The sequence below is a fragment of the Bombus vosnesenskii genome, unplaced genomic scaffold, assembly GCF_011952255.1.
Source record: "Bombus vosnesenskii isolate JDL3184/JDL3185 unplaced genomic scaffold, Bvos_JDL3184-5_v1.1 scf7180000013294, whole genome shotgun sequence".
NCBI lineage: Eukaryota > Metazoa > Arthropoda > Insecta > Hymenoptera > Apidae > Bombus > Bombus vosnesenskii.
In genome coordinates this window covers 2,354,984-2,371,964 of record NW_022882945.1, presented here as the reverse complement: position 1 = coordinate 2,371,964, position 16,981 = coordinate 2,354,984, and the positions used below count along the sequence as shown (strand labels likewise).

At 36.1% G+C, this 16,981-nt stretch overlaps 1 protein-coding gene and 1 long non-coding RNA gene across 15 annotated transcripts in view; one reads left to right on the top strand and one right to left on the bottom strand.

The window, feature by feature from the left end:
* Positions 1–16,981, top strand: part of LOC117233046 (teneurin-m) — a 650,776-nt gene that overhangs the window by 620,018 nt on the left and 13,777 nt on the right. For 5 of the 10 annotated variants that reach the window (XM_033492948.1, XM_033492949.1, XM_033492952.1 and 2 more), the window contains 9 exons: positions 1,744–1,828; positions 4,163–4,326; positions 5,184–7,991; positions 9,515–9,804; positions 10,336–10,582; positions 11,175–11,549; positions 12,671–13,006; positions 13,916–14,123; positions 16,594–16,620. In XM_033492948.1, coding sequence (XP_033348839.1) covers positions 1,744–1,828; positions 4,163–4,326; positions 5,184–7,991; positions 9,515–9,804; positions 10,336–10,582; positions 11,175–11,549; positions 12,671–13,006; positions 13,916–14,123; positions 16,594–16,620 — 4,540 coding nt within the window. The remainder of the gene's footprint in view (positions 1–1,743; positions 1,829–4,162; positions 4,327–5,183; positions 7,992–9,514; positions 9,805–10,335; positions 10,583–11,174; positions 11,550–12,670; positions 13,007–13,915; positions 14,124–16,593; positions 16,621–16,981) is intronic. The other 5 variants (XM_033492954.1, XM_033492953.1, XM_033492956.1 and 2 more) reach the window with 5 other exon arrangements.
* Positions 12,841–16,245, bottom strand: LOC117233051. 5 transcript variants are annotated; one of them, XR_004493261.1, is made up of 4 exons: positions 15,349–16,245; positions 13,905–14,201; positions 13,456–13,569; positions 12,841–12,977 (listed from the first exon to the last, which is right to left on the bottom strand). It is a non-coding gene; the product is annotated as an uncharacterized LOC117233051 (long non-coding RNA). The 5 variants fall into 5 exon arrangements; XR_004493259.1 differs by having other exon boundaries at positions 13,909–14,201; positions 15,349–16,244; XR_004493260.1 differs by lacking the exon at positions 12,841–12,977 and adding an exon at positions 13,186–13,372 and having other exon boundaries at positions 13,909–14,201; positions 15,349–16,244.

Below are 16,981 nucleotides of genomic sequence, written 5' to 3'. Positions count from 1 at the left end.
ACCTAAACAGAGCTTCAAATCCTAAATCCTCTCATAATAGGTCACAACCTCACAGGTAGACCATTTCAACATGAAATCAAAGCCTTTGCAATGGTACTTGATGAATGGCCACCACTGACAGGTTAATTGTAGCCTTTTTACCTGTTCGACATATTTATTATACACATTTCTAATTACTCGAGGTACACTTAATTAGAGTGGACACCGCGTATGGGCGGAGCTGACGGAAAAAATGAATTAAACAAACCTTCGCGTCTTCTTTCTTTCTTTTTTACTCGTTATACGACCAGGTAAAGCAGGATTATTCATTATTATTTAAATATCAATCTGCATTAAAGACTAATGGTGCCCCATGATGTACTACAAGTTTGATTATCCGGTGCAAAGTTCAAGATTAAATTTTAAGATATTTTGAAGCTTAGGTGACTCGAATAACCCTATCCTGAAATATGGCGGATAGAGGTTCGCGCATTTTGCGATGCCAGACGCGGAGACCTTTTCTTTACACCGTGTTCCACCGATACAACCCGAAGACGAAGGAAAAAGAGGAAGAAGTGAGACGGTGAACGAGGCCCCGTGTTGAATCGATAAGTACATGATTCATCGTGGTTTCGGTTTGAATTTCAAGCGGCCAGACCACAAGGTGCATAAGGAAAACTGAACACCTTGGAAACACCACAAGATCGTCCCCGTGTAAACGATGGTGGTTTTTCTAGCAGGCCACTCATCGATCCCTCGGACTTTCCTTCGAACCGGATAATTGAAAACGGCGTTGTATAATGAATACTGATATAGACGGAATCATTGTCCTTAAGTATTTTCATTTTCTTCTCACGTTTCATCGTATGCATCGGGTGAATGCGATTGTTTAAAGTGGAGTTGGACGATCATAATTTATACGTTGGTGAAACAAAGTTGTGTACTCATATGTTGCATACTTACATACTCAGTTGTTCACTTAATAATATTGAGCCATCAACGTATTAATGTGAACGATAAATAATAACTATTTAACTAAACTGGTTAATTAGTGTAATACGTTATTATTATTCCTTTTTAGTAGATTATTCTTCTATATTGAACTCACTCAGCGAAAGTATCTTACTGAAAATGTGCAAATTAGAAAAATTAAGTCTGTTATATCTCTCTTTACATTTCTTTTATACAAATATGAAACAAATTATAAATTACTTTCAAAATAAAAATAAATAATATAAGAAGAACTATATAATAAAACAGTTACATTAAAAAAATTATTTATATAATAGAATACGCTTTCCTTTTTTATATAAAAACTTCGAAATAAGTAATTACTATTTATAGTAATATCGCTTCCAACTTTCTAACTAAACTCGATCTACGTCTGTCAACTACGATATCTTCGAACAGAGCGTTAAACAATTGATAGAACACGATGCAGTGCACATTGTCGGAATTTAATGGAATTAGATCGGTGACTTTTGGATTGCTGCCTCGATTGCCCGACATGTACACCAATGAATTATTTCGTACAGAAAGGACAACAGAGGACAACAGCATGATACTGTATAGAAAGAATCGCGAAGATATTACACGAACGAAGAAAAACTGAGAGAGAGAGAGAGAGAGAGAAAGAGAGCGGGAGAGGGAGAGACTGAATAAAAGTTGGGTTAGGTAAAAACTAGGGCAACATTTCCCACGAGAAATTTCGTCGATCTGCAACGTAACAAATTGTCTCTATCGTTCTGTTCTCTCTTTTCACAGAGATACCGAAGAATGAGTACAACAACAAGAATCAGTCCACGGGGAATAGTCCAATAAAAGTCGAGCTACAGAACAACATGGACAGGTAAGCCTATCTCATTCTCTACCATACGATTCTATTCTATATAAATAGGCTTCTGTATTTTTCGTTTTTGCTCCTGTAGAAAGATGTGATGCCTGAACAGCAGACAGCCGCAATTTTTAAATTTTGCTCGCCCCTAATAATTAAATGTCTGAATTTATTGGAAACTTCTGTATCAGATCCTATCATACTAATTTCATTTGGATCTACAATTACATTAAAATATCACGATTTATTAAGTAACAAGTGTATATTTAGAATCAAATGACAATCGATGTTCCAACGAAATAATTTGCTTGAAATAGACAATTTATTATTCGAAAATTTACAAGCTTTTTTTAAGTCTTGCACGACTTTCGAACCTTCGTTGTTGGAAAGTTAAAAGGAAGAAGAATAAAAAACGAAAAAGGGAGGCAATAGGTCGTGGAAATTTCGAAAAACGAACGGTGCTAGATCGGAACGAATGAACCGTGGCGAACAATCGCTTCTTCGTGTTCTCTTCTTGAACAACGGAGAACGTACTCAAGGGAGATCTCGTGAATCATCTATTCAGATGGTGTCGTACAATGAGTCAATGTTTGAAGCTGAAGTGTCATCCCATCGGAGAATGGTTTTTGTGCACGTGACACCATGTTACCGTGAAAAATCGTGCGCTTTGGGACCACGAAGCTTTATAGATCCTCGAGTTTTACTAAAACATACTTGAAATTTACTAAACCGTCGTAAACTAGACGTTATAGGGATTCTGGTTTCGTGGAAATGTTCTTATTGTATTACATTGTGCAATTGTTGTGATAATATATTGGAAGAGGACAAATATTCGTCGAATTTTTATTTATTGGCAAAGCTTAATCTTACGATACGAACATAATACGATATTTTTTCTTTAGGAAATATTTTAATTTATCCTGGAAGACGATAATAAATTTTTTAAGATAGTTTGTGGCTTTGGTAGAGCTACAAAATGTGATACGTGCAATTATCAGTAAAGTCATGAATGAATATCCATCGATCGTATTAATGAAACATCACCTTGTATAAAAAAAGGTATCAAGTCACGAAGTAAGCTCTTCATAGAAATTCAGTAGAAAGGAAACAACGTTTTTTAAATTTCTTTGCTTTTCAAATGTTAAAGCATGAACAACCTCAAACGAAAATACACGAAAAAGAAAGAAACATATATACTTCGCACAAAGGATTTCTGAACTCCAGATTTAAAACAGAAAAAATCCAAACTTCCGTTCAAAGTTTCTAAATTTTTCTCGACTCATGCAACCCAGACTTAATTCGTACTCTAAATATTTAGACGCAAGAATCAACTTGATCGGTCATTTAAAAAGAAAAAGAGGGGAGGAGAAGAAAAAATATAAAGAAAGAGAGAATTCGCGCGATTTTCGATTGCACACAGGGTTATAAAGTGAAAGAAGGGGAAAGATCTGCGCGAATAAGACGACGAGGACGATGCGTCTGGCTTTCGTTTTCCATTATCGCGTGATGCAACGAAAGCAAACAGGCAGCCTCTCGCTGCTCGGAAACCCGGCCCGTCCCGTTTAAATATTTTTGTTAGACGTTTCTGAGTTACTTGGAAACGCGCGCTTCCACGTTCAGCATAAACATACTCCAGGAGCCCTGGGTTGATGCTTTTGCGCGAGAGCACGTGACGAGTACAAATATATTTGCCGCGTATCAAACGACGTGAACCGGCGTTCCGCTTCCTTTGAAATCAACGTTCGGAGACAGCGTCGAATCATACGGGCCGTGCTACCACTTTACGACTCCGCTCCGGATATACGTATCTTACATCTTCTTTTAATCATCAAAACTCAAGACAAATTCTGCAATTTTGTAGGAGAGTCGGTATCGTGACTTTTTTTTTCATTAAAACAAGAAGAAATTCTTTAATTTTGGAAGAAAGTTAGCAATATGATGGTGTAATTTAGATGAATTATATAATTTTTAAATTGACTAAAGTTTGGTAACTTGACTAAGAAAAGACACGAAGATCCGATAAAGAATATGAAAAGAGCTCAAAGCTGTTTCAAGAATATGACGAGTCTATTCTTGATGAATTGATTTCTCAAGTTTGATGTCACTAAATTTATAAAACTCCTAAATACATATCGAAGAATTGGATCGAAAATGACTCGATGAATACGTATATTATTTAAATAAATCGTCGCTTTTTGTCTCTTCAAATGAAAGACAGTTCCATGACCTACTGTTTTCCTGCTATTACAATATTCGAAATCTGTCTAACATAGTAAAATTTCCTGATGAGAGTAAATAATCTTTGATGTATAAAGCGGAAGTAAAATGAGATCAATTTGTTGATTTCAGGGTACCTTTACCGTATGGCCACGCGCCCTCAATGATCCCAATGAGGAGACAAAGCATTCGCTGCCATTTTGTCAAAGGGGTCGACTGGTGCAGCTGGAAATTAATTGCAATGATACTGCTTATGGTCTCGCTGTGTATAACGGCGGCACTATGCTACGTAATAGGTAAGTCGTCGTCTAATTTATATTTAATCTTTGTACATCTAGATTAAATAAATAAATGTTTATACCATCGTTCAATGAAATAATAATTCGTTAATAAGTAATAATTAATTGATTTTACTTGTTAGTTTTCATTGTTAAATACACGGTAATTTCATAAATAAATAAATCTTCTGAATCATTAACGATTTAATTTACTATCAAATTTGTTTTTACATGAATCGAAGATTAGTGGAAATATTTATAGCGACTAAATATCAGAAAACCAAATAAATATAGAATAATTTCATAAATAAATAAATTAATTAATCTTCTAAATCACCGATGATTTGAATCGATATCAACTTAGCTTTTAGATTCTTAGATCTTTTGTGCTAAAGGTTGAACGAACTAGATAGAAATATTTATAGCGAATAAATTTTTAAGAAATTAAATGAAGTACCTCTATATTCTGTAATATTTAAGTGAAATAGTATTGGTTTACGAGTCACCAAATATTATGGGCAATATCGGATTGTTTTACATATTCGCTGTGTTTTATCAGTGAGATTCATAACATGAATCCTGCTTTAAATAAATGATGACGAAGTCTACCTAAGATCACCGAAATTATCTATATTATTGTTCTATAAATACATTTACATTAAAACTAAAGCTTTACTCATTTACATCACGATACAAATACAATTACAAATTTGCATCACGATATACCTATGTCGGTAGTTACGAGTACCTCGTACGATCTATTTTCTGACTGCAAAAAGAAGTATTTTAAGACTTTATTCAAAATTTCTATTCTCTTCATCTCGTCACATTGAAAAATATCAAAGATCTTAACAAAACCACCGTTAAAATTTCAGTTTCCAGCATAGTGAACCGGTCGTACCAAAGCACGAAAGCCTGCGCAGTTCTGGTTGGCGAGAACTCGGATACAAAACCCCTGTCCTCGGACGGGAACAAGACCTCTTCTTCAGCAACCGCATCCTCGTCGCAGTCGAGCGGACGAACACGGCAACAAGCATCCTCAGGAGGTAGTATTAACCCATCGGCTAGCATGTTAGAGCACGCGTACACCCGTAAACGTAGGGACACGTTTAACCAGCATGCGTTGCACCAAACTGTCGCATCCCGCGAACGTGAACAGCTCTCGTCGACCGTGACAAACGAACCAACGTCACAGTTCAACGAGGATCGTCCTGGTATGGTTAATGTGCATGAAACGGAGCATGCGGACGATCAAAAATCTTCTTCGTCGTTGCCTTTGTCATCAACGAGTCCATTGGGATCGTTGCTTCGTGCGAATGTCTCTGACTCTTCGATTATTACTAATAATTACACCACTGCCGCTACATCCTCCTCTGTTCACCCTGCTGCTAGTGACTCTTTCGTTTCACTTAACGACCAACCTCCAGAGAGTCAAATCAACAACGATTTCACGCAGTCTGAGTCGGATAATTTAGATTCGATTGTTGTCACTACAGAATCGATCATTGAGAATCGGGCTACAACAGATTCGATCACCGAATTTAGCGAGTTTGGTGAGTCGAGTGGAGACAATGGTAACGCTCAGACTAGTGAAACTTTCGTCCCTAGGGCGTCCAGTTTTGGAACGTTCTCGGTAGACATAGAATCGAACGAGTTTAACGTCGAATCGATCACCGTGAAACATTCGTTCAACGAGGGTAGTATTGGTAGTAGTGTTGTAGAAGTTGCACAGAAAGATTTAGGATTAAATGTAGAGAATAGTAGACAGTTACTAGAAAACGATAGAGAACGTAATAAAGAACCGTTTGAAAAGAATAAACACACAAATAATATGTCTTTGTCCGCGGATTTCAAATATGACGAATCCAGTGTGAATCTTACTAAAGTAGAGTTACACAAAAATGGTACAGAAGGCGATAGAAAATTATTAGAAAATAATAAATACATAAATGACACTACTTCGCCCACGCATGTCAAAACTGACGAGATCATCGCGAATCTCACTGACATGAAATCGATAGAGAACGATAGAAAGTTACTAGAAAACCATATATCTACAAATAACACGACTTTCTTTGCGGATGTCACTGAGTATGATATGAATGTCACCGATTCGTTAACCGTAAGTACAACAAGTTCAACAAAGAATGATTTCGAAGCAAATATTGTGCCAGCGCTGGTAGTAGAGCACGTAGATGTCGTTAGTTCGTTAAGCACCCCGAAGGACGAGAAAGACGGTAAGAATCTGGAAACTGAAAGTACTGCTCGGAGCGGACCACAGGATCGCAGGAACGCGAGTTCTTCCGATGATTTTTCGGATGTTGTGAAGGAAACACGAGAACTCTCCCGAGAAGATTCTTCGTCCGAGTCTGAAACTTTGCCCAGTCATGTGAACAGTCCTGAGAAATCCGAAGAATTCCAGAGAGACTATCCTGTTTATAATTACGGGCAAGACGAGGTGGAAATTGTCAAATTAAATCATGAAATAGCTGAAGATCATACCGCAACGAAGGACAAGAAGCTGGACCGTTTTTTGGAGAATGAACTGAAGACCAACAATGTTCCTCAGAAATCAAATTTGGTGCACCAAACTGGTGATCTGAGGGTTATCACTAGAGAAGAGAGTAACGAGGAGTTCTTGAGAGAGTTTGAGAAAATGTTTCACGAAAAATCTGCAGAGGTTGACGCTATAAACGAAGATTCATATAAAAAAGTGCACGGTAATTTTAATAACATGCAATCTACAACTAAATCTAAGTCCGATTCACTACCGCCGCGGAGAATGTATCACGAAAAATCTTCAGAAACCGGTTCTATACACGACGATTCGCTGAAAAAGACACACGATGCTTCTAACAATATTCAAGCTCCGATCAAACCTAACTCTGAATCGTCACTACCATTGACACAGCAAGTGAAAATCATCGAAGTACCAGTCGATGGTCTTCATCGATCTTCATCAGGTTCACCAAGTTCATCGAGCTCTTCATCCTCATCCTCATCATCGCATCGGGTGCTTGTGAACATCACTATAGCTTCTGGAGACTCGGCTTCCTCGAAACCGCTTTACGTGCTGTCTGTCTCTGTCCCAACCAATGGTGACGATGTCAATGACAAACAAGCCACTAAAGTAAACGTGGACGAGGTTAAAGTTCACGAGACACCTGTGGAAAGTGCTTCGAGCATGGCAAAGAACTCTGTCGCGAATTCTGAAGACAATCGATTGCCTCCGCCGCCTCAGCCACCATCTTCTCCACCGCCACCAATTTGGGCTGGTGGCGAGTGCGAGTGCTCATGTCCATGTATGGGCTCATCCTCTGACGAGTGGGATCCATTTTCAGCCATAGATGATACCCTGAACTTCGAGGATCAACCACATAATTTGAATCTTTCGATGGATGAAATAGATGAGCGTCAAGAGTCTGCAGTGTTTGATGGGGTCACACTGAAACAGATGGACTCTAAGGACGGAAAGGAAACTTCTGTAAGTTTGGAGAAGGAGCCTGTAAAAGAAGGAACGAGTACGAGCTATGAGAATGATTATGAATCGACGACTGAGGAGAGTACTGGGACTGTTGACTGGACTACTACTCCGAGTTATGAGGATGAGTCGAGCAGTGTAGGCTTATCGTGTTCTGGGACAACTCCATTACCCCCAGAACCCACTATACTGATCCTGGAAGGTGAGGCCCCGTTTATGGTTGTTTTCAAACGTTTGCCTCTTAATTCTTATCTTTTTATTATATCTTTGTTTAGTAGTTTGATTTATGAATTTTGCTGTAATATATTATGCTTATTTTATTCTTTTTAATTAGGCTCTTTCTAAACTGCCTTTATCCTGCCGATGCAAGCTTTTCTTTGAGGTTTGGATAGTGTGATATACACGTAGATTCTTGATATAGTCGTTTCTATTAGATCGTGGATGTTTATCTATATAGATTTGTGTTTTGGGGAATAAAATTAAAGAAATGGAACTGAACGAGAAATTTGTACTTGGGATATTTCATATGAAAATCTCATGGCAGAAAAACAAGTCATATCTCTTGTTTTTTTATAGGAAATATGGCTCATATTACATCATATACCGTATCACATATAGTTCCATGTTACTATTCCTTCTTTTGATTCCGGAATTAAGAATTATGTATTTTTGTATATTATGTAAATTTTTATATTGTGAACTTTTGCAGCTTGAAATTTCCCATAAATGGATAAATATCCATGGTCTACTTATCACGCTCGAAGTTCGTTTGCCTGTAGAACGTTCGGTGTGTTTAGATGTTCACTAGTGGTTAGAGAAGTTTGTGTAATATTGTAATATGGTGTTGGTACATCACGGCGTTTACGCAGCTATGTAACCGAGCTATTTTCTAATCAGCTCTTGCACGAGATTCTTGAAATAAGGAGAAAGAAAAACGATGTTGATAATAGTGTTACGCCAGAAGAACGTGATGAGAATTCGTTCAAGGAACCTAAGAACCAATTTTATTTTTAGTATCTTTTTCTTTTCTATCTGTCTTTCTTCCTTTTTGTTTAAATATTGAAACGGAAGTTGAGTGGTTCTTCCGAAGATCGAAGACAATCGAACGAAAAAGATTAAAATTTATGAATTGCAAATTAACATTTAATCCTTAGATCATTTAAGAATCAATTTTGCTTTTAGAATCTTCTTGCTGTTTCTTTATTGTATAATAATATTGAAGTCCAGGTTAATTGGTTCTTATAAAGATAATTAAAAGAATGACAGCGGTGAGAATTTGTGAATCGTAAATAGAAGTTTTATAGTTAGAAGTTAGTCGAAGCGAAATGAAATCACGAAATTCGCTGATGCGCAAGCCTAGCTAAGTATAAAGCCACGCAATTTTTATAAACCTTTTATGCTTTATAATTAAACAACGACAATCTGTTTTCTTACGGAGAATATCTTTCTTTTCTACATTAGAAAGAATAATTCACCTAGTAACCAATCTTCGTTGCTTAGCGATTGATATTTTCTTTGCCTTTATTTTTAAAAGCTCTGAAAAGGAATAAATACTTCACTTATCAATGCTCCAGTTTCTAAAATTGTCATAGTCAATATACTCTTAAAGAGACGATTTATTCGATCAAAATATCAAAAAATAGTAAAAAACGAGTCATCCGAAAGAAAACTGATTTCATACAAAAGCGAAAGGATGGTAGTGACTTTTCATCTCGCGTTCTCCAGGTGCAAGAACTTTCCCCGCCAGGTCCTTTCCACCTGACGGAACGACTTTCGCCCAAGTGGGTCTCGGACAGAAACTCAGCAAAGAGATTCCACCATACAGCTACTGGAACATGCAATTCTACCAGTCGGAAGCCGCGTACGTGCGATTCGACTATAATATTCCTCGTGGAGCCAGTATCGGCGTCTACGCAAGAAGAAACGCTCTTCCTACGCACACGCAGTACGATCTTCTGGAAGTACTGAGTGGTTTCAAGGCCAGAACCACACGGGCGTCCCATGTTAGTGTTATTGTATGTGCCACTGCCCCATTTTTCTTTTTTTTTTTCTAGAATAGAATCATAGAAAGGGTCATTGACACGTTACGTGCCGTGAATTTTAAGTTCGGACGATTCGTATTGAGTGAGATGTGGTAGTTTTGTGGTTTGAAATACTTGAAAAAGTAGTGATTTATTTTTTATATTCTTGAAGAATGTTCGGTGATATAAAAATGAAGCAAATTAGTTTCTTCATTTCAAATTTATAATAGAATGCTTGTATTTAGTCGGTGCATTTGAAGACAACTACCGCACTTAACGTGTTGAATTTAATAAGATCAAATTATCGCTTCATTCTAACGAAATCTTTAAAAACAGTTAATTTCTATTATTTTTTTTTCTCTTAATTGTAACAGGAGAGAAGATCAAATATTCTGGGTTCTCAGAGATTTTTTTTTTTTATTTTTTTCCCTCGGAAGCACTTCTTGGGAAGTGTTTCATCTGTAGTAAAAGAATAGCTAGAAAAATCGATAAGAAATTACTAAAGTTTCCTGGTTTCTCGTCTAGCCATCGATCAAGAAGGAAGTGACGCACTATATGGAGCCTGGTCATTGGTTCCTTTCATTGTACAACGACGATGGTGATCCTCAGGAAGTGTCGTTTATAGCTATGATCGCGGAAGACATGACGCACAATTGTCCGAATGGCTGTAGTGGAAAGGGTGAATGTCTGCTGGGTCACTGCCAATGTAATCCTGGTTTCGGTGGCGAAGATTGCAGCGAGAGCGTTTGTCCTGTTCTCTGTAGTCAACGTGGTAAGTGAACATTTATTTAATATTAGTTTCAAAAAGCAAAATAAATAATATCAAGGAGAAACATTTTAGAAATATCTATAACTTGAGAATATCCCGAATTTAAACCTTGAAATCAGAGTTCCTACTGATCAGGTTGTCCGAAAAGTGTCTTTCTTTTACTTTCTTTTACGTTTTTTACAACGATGCATCTTTATAAAAACATGAAACTTAATCTGTCAAACATTGTGATCTTTATCTTGATAGAACAAAATGGATCATACGTAATTCGATAAAATAATATAAAACAGAAAACGTTGTGCGTCTATTATTTCCTCATAAAACGAAAGAAACTTTTCGGACGACCTAATGCTTATGAACGTACTTACATCTAACTATCGTATATCTAACATTCTCTATTCAAAATTTCTAGCGAAACACGTGTCAATCGTTGCAATGTCTCATGGTTATGATACAATTCTATCTAACCAGAACCTCGAGGTTCAATAAATTCCTGGCTTCGCCTTCGATTAAGCTTCACCGTACAATCTAACATTGCAAGAAAACAATTTCTTATGTTTCCGTTTTAACATCGTTTTATTTCTCTGGGCTACAGGCGAGTACATAAACGGAGAGTGCCAATGCAACCCTGGCTGGAAGGGCAAGGAATGTTCCCTGCGACACGACGAATGCGAAGTGCCTGATTGTAACGGACACGGCCATTGCACCAATGGAAAGTGCAATTGCGTACGTGGCTACAAAGGAAAGTATTGCGAGGAAGTGGACTGCCCACATCCGACTTGCTCTGGCCATGGTTTCTGCGCGGAGGGCACCTGCATCTGTAAGAAGGGATGGAAAGGAGCAGATTGTAGCCAGATGGACAAAGAAGCGTTACAGTGTTTGCCCGATTGCAGCGGACATGGAAATTTCGATCTTGAGACGCAGACTTGTCTATGTGAGCCTATGTGGTCTGGAGACGACTGCTCGAAAGGTAAGAGATATTATATTAACAGTAATCATGTATTGTATATATATTGTATATATTGCAGTAGAATCTTCTTTACATAGACAAGTTAATGGTCAGATTTATATATACGAATACATAGCTGAGCTATATATTCTGTCAAAATGTCCTGTTAATTCATAATATAGATTATAAATAAATATTCCTCTATTGAAATATTCGAAGTTCTCCGTGTTCTTATATAGGATTCGATATTAAGATCGTACATGAATAATGCTGAAACTTGAATAATATCATTGGTGATCGTGTTTAAATTAGTAATATGCATTTCAAATTCATTGGTCTTATCGGGAAATGAATTTCTAATTTGATCTAAATGACGATCGATAAACAGCAATGGTAGTGGTTGGTATGTAATCTGATGTAGATTATATTAATGTAGATTGTCTTAATGACGTTTTAAATTATTAATTCTAGCTCTTCAAAAGAATGTCTTTCTAAATTGTGTCGTAACTTGAAATGTTCTTCATATAATATGTATGAAAGTTCGTTTCAATTAATCGATTCTTATGATTCCAGGTGTGACATCGATGAAATTCTCTATTTTATATCCATTTCGTTCGTTCTTCCGGTTTTTTTACTCCTTTGCTAATTGTGATCATTGATCCAATTGCCCATTAGTGTTAACTAATTCCACCTTTTACAAAATCATAAAAGGTTTTCTCCCAGCTTCTGTGTTGCTTAGTGCCTACGCTAACTAGTGTTTCTCAAAGATATTCGCAAAATTTTGAAAAATTATATTAATTGTGGTTTCTGTTACTCAAACTAATGATTCGTAATTGTTACAAAAATAGATGTAGTGACAACCAGACTGCGGACTTTTATGCACTTATGCGAAATTTAAAGATGCAAAAATATATAAAATATTCAAAATAGAGTAACAAATTTTTGATAAGTAACAAATAGGAAATTTCGAAGAGCTAGAGAGTCCAAAGTAGAGAATTTCCAATAGTTAAAACAGATCTCTGTTTAAGTTCCATCTCTTCGCTCTGCAAAAATACAAATCTGCATACAATCCGCAGTTATCTAAGGACAACTCCTACAAATCCCTCTATTTATATAATAACAATATATTCCATAATTTTCAGAATTATGCGATTTGGATTGCGGTCCCCACGGGCATTGCGTTGACAATGCTTGCGACTGTTTGCCCGGATGGTCCGGCGAATTGTGCAATCTAAAGCAATGCGATCCTCGATGCAACGAACATGGCCAATGTAAAAACGGGACCTGTTTGTGCGTGACTGGTTGGAATGGAAAACACTGCACCATGGAAGGTTGCCCGAATTCCTGCTCTGGACACGGACAGTGTAGAGTCGGCAACGATGGTCAATGGGAATGCAGGTGTTACGATGGCTGGGATGGCAAGGACTGCAACGTGCTTCTTGAACAGAACTGCAATGACGGAAGAGACAATGACAAAGGTACAAAACGAGGAGTAAATTATTATTTATAATTCGACAAATTAGATTATAAATGTTGCTATTTAGATCATTAGATATATATGTGAAGAAAATTAAATTGAAATTCTAGTTCAACACTACAATAATTAAACACTATCGCATATTTAAAAATATAAAATATATAATATATTAAATATATATAAAAAAATTATTATTGGAATGATATGATAAAAATGCAGTGGATGTGATCCTCTAATTACTTTAAGTAGGGTGCTTTATTTTATCCATGAATGGTTCTAGAGATAGAAATATGTTTGAGTATGTTTGAAAGTATTCTATTGACACACCAAATCAAGAAACGTGTAATTGTTTCTTAGGAACTTGTTACTGTATTTTGAAAAATAAATAGTAAAGTTAGTATTAGAATAGTGAAATTAACGAAGTTGTAAGATCTATGGACAAGGTTCTACCTTCGTGTTTTCGCGTTTCATTTTCATATTACTTCGAGCTCTAAATCATGGGTGTGGCTTATGCCAGCCATTTAGAGCCATTAGTCTCCGATATAAAGAACCCATTACTATACTCTATAACAAAAGAACGAACACAAGACGTTATACAAACGCATCTAATTTAACAAATGCGATGTGATATGTAGACTGTCGATTTCTATGCGTTTCTAGGAAATTCTAAAGTGATAATATGCAGAAAATGTGGATAATATGCAAAAATATGAAAAAGTACTTGTTACAATTTTAATGAATGAAACAAATGTTTATGCACATAGGTATATTTCCTTAGGTGTCGTAGATTATATCTTAATAGAAACATGAAATTGCATCAAAATTTGCTGTCTAGTGACACGATTATACGTCGAATGCGCCTAGCACCGATCATCTTTTCTAATTGCACGATAACGTACATACTTTCCAGACGGTCTCATCGATTGCGCGGATCCGGAATGTTGCTCGAATCATATATGTCGTAGCAGCCAACTTTGCGTGTCAGCACCGAAGCCGATCGATATACTTCTGCGAAAGCAGCCGCCGGCCATCACCGCTTCCTTCTTCGAGAGGATGAAATTTTTAATCGACGAAGGCAGTCTTCAAAATTACGCGCGTCAAGAAACCTTCAACGAGAGGTGAGTTTGTTCAGCACGATCACGTATTACGATTCTCCTTCGTCCAACGCGTCTCGTTACTTTAGAGAATCATTCTAACTGCAATAATAGGAATAATAACAGAATTATTATATAATAACACACACGCGTTATATTATTATTGTATATACTCGTGAGAAACGAATATATTCGTCATACATTATAATACTTGAACGTGTCCGTCCCGTTGGTCCGTCCCAACTTTGATGTTACGTGCAATTCCTTTCTTTTTTTCTTACGTGTGTTCGATTAGACACTTGGAACAAATACAGTGAAACTCGGTAGCCACGACATATTATATATATATGATACGTAATGTCTTTTACTAATGACGTATACGTCTGAGAAGAACGCGTGTCTTGCGAGACGGCTAGAGTTTATCGAGGATTTAAGGAGATTCAGATAACTGACTACTGCTACTGACGCACATGCTGCGTCGTTTCGATTATCTGACAATAATACGAAGACTACAGAGAAAGAACGTAACAAGTCACATTTCCTACTTTTTACACAGAAATTTTACGATTCAGCGCATTGTGAATAAATCCTATATTACCAAAATTGTCTATATATTTGGTTGTGAAGTTAAACAAGAGTTTTCTCATCCTCTTACAGATTTTCAAAATAATGCTCGTTATTGTATTACAATGTTGAAGAGATTAAAATATTGCTTGTCCGTTACCTTCTTCAAGCCATTAGTTATTTCTAAAAGACTTGCATCTCTGGATCTGACAGGTTGTTTTCATTTTCAATTACGTCATATAAAAATTCTTCCGTTTGATCATAAAGCGAAGTTAAAAGCAGGAAATCAATAAAAATATACTTATCATATTTTTCCCCTGTGACCTTCGTATCATTCTTCGTGTTTTATATGTTTATTCTGTATGTTTTAATAAAATATTCAGAAAACAAATGTGTGTTAAAAAGATATTAATTATTATTTAAAATAAAAATATTTCTAACAAGAGAAGTATCTAACGTTCAATGTAAAGCAATGAATGTGTTAATTATAAAAAGTAACCTTTAGCTGTCTCGATCTATGACAAGACACATGCATCCTCTTCTACCTATCTTTATCTATCTATATATATATTTTTTCGTTTTACAAAAACACGAAGACGTATACATAGATATGATATATTCTCTGCGTTGTTGTGACCCGTGTGAAATCACATCCCAAAAGTTTTATACATATGTTTGTACGTACGTGTGCGCGAGCGTGTGCCCTGCACTGAACCCCCAGTTCTCTTCACTCTACACTCTCATTCTATACTTTCTTCTTCGACTATATTCGCTACTCTCTTAATCATTCAATATGAAATCGATCGATGATACAACGAACGATCGACGGTCTTCTCCATATACACTGTTCTTTCTTTCTTTCTTTCTTTCTTTCTTTCTATTTCTATTTCACGTGTCCGTCCGAGTGGAGCTTGCGTGAATGTGTGACACCATCTACGAGCCTCGAGCTTTATGCCTATGATCATTTATTAAAAGAGTAATTAAAAATCTATAGTAGTTCATGAAAGTATTTCAATATTTACCATGGAAATCTTTTTATGTGTGTATTGTGTGTGTTATGTAAAACATTTTGATAGTTTAACACAGACAGAATTGACGGACATTTATTATATAGTGTTTATATAGCATATATAGTAAAATTATAATTGTTACCTAATGCCTAAAAATATTACATAAAATTAAGACAAAGAAATTAGTGAATATTCTTTATGTTTCGGATAACACACATAACGTATTCATAAAAGGTATCTACAAGTGTTCGAATACTTTTGTGAATCATTATATTTAGAACCGTGTTTTCCCAACCGCATTTCTGGAACTGATTCCTAAAGACTTCTGCCTAACTTTCTTTCGAAGATATTTTGAAATATTTCGGGACATTTCGAAAACTCTTCTCACGTGGTCTCTCTATATACAAGATTTCTATTTCATCCCCTATTACCCTAACTTACCCTTACTAAGATCCTCGAATTTTTATTTTATTGAACAAAAAACTTTCAATGTTTGAAGATATTTGACATAAAATTGAAACGCAAAGCCACCTTCTTTCTATCCTGGATTAACCCCGCTGCGTTCCTCTTATTCCTATACTACTATCCTTCTTATATTTTATAATAATTCTTATATTTTAATTTTTATTTTCATCTCAAGAAACGAAATTGCTTTAATAAAAGAAATTTATCGAATAATAAAATTTATTTTTTTGGTGTATACTTAAACTTTAGAAACATAGATTTGGGTTAAAAATAATCTAAAAAAACTCAGTAGGATTAATTAAATTATTTCTCTACTCATATATTTCCTTCCTTCTCTCTATTTTCTATTCTCTTCTCCATCTTCTATTTCTTCTTCTTCTCTATCTCTCCGTCTAGTTTCGCCTTTAATCACATCATTTTAACTCGGCTCTGTTTTATCCGTGCTGCCCGGTCAGTATGTTCTGGAATCACTTCAACACAAGGTAAGAAAGCTACTATGACCAAGGAACAAAAAAGATACAAAAGAAAAAAAAGTAAATCAAAAGAAAAATGATATGAAAGTACCGGTTGCGAGTTCGTTTTGTAGAGTATAAGCGGTTGAATAGCTGCTGATGCTGTTTGACGACGTTTTGCATTATTATCATGTGTAACACATAATATAACAATTCCTGCATCCGAAAAACGAGGTTGATACGCGCGCGTTCAATTCAGTTTCGAGGACGAGTCTATTCACGACTTGTCGACATTTGCAAAGGTCATGAAAATTGTCGACAAAACTGAAAAAGAATCTTCCTCGAACATTGTGACGCTGCGTACGACTGAATTGAAAAAAAAATAAAGAGA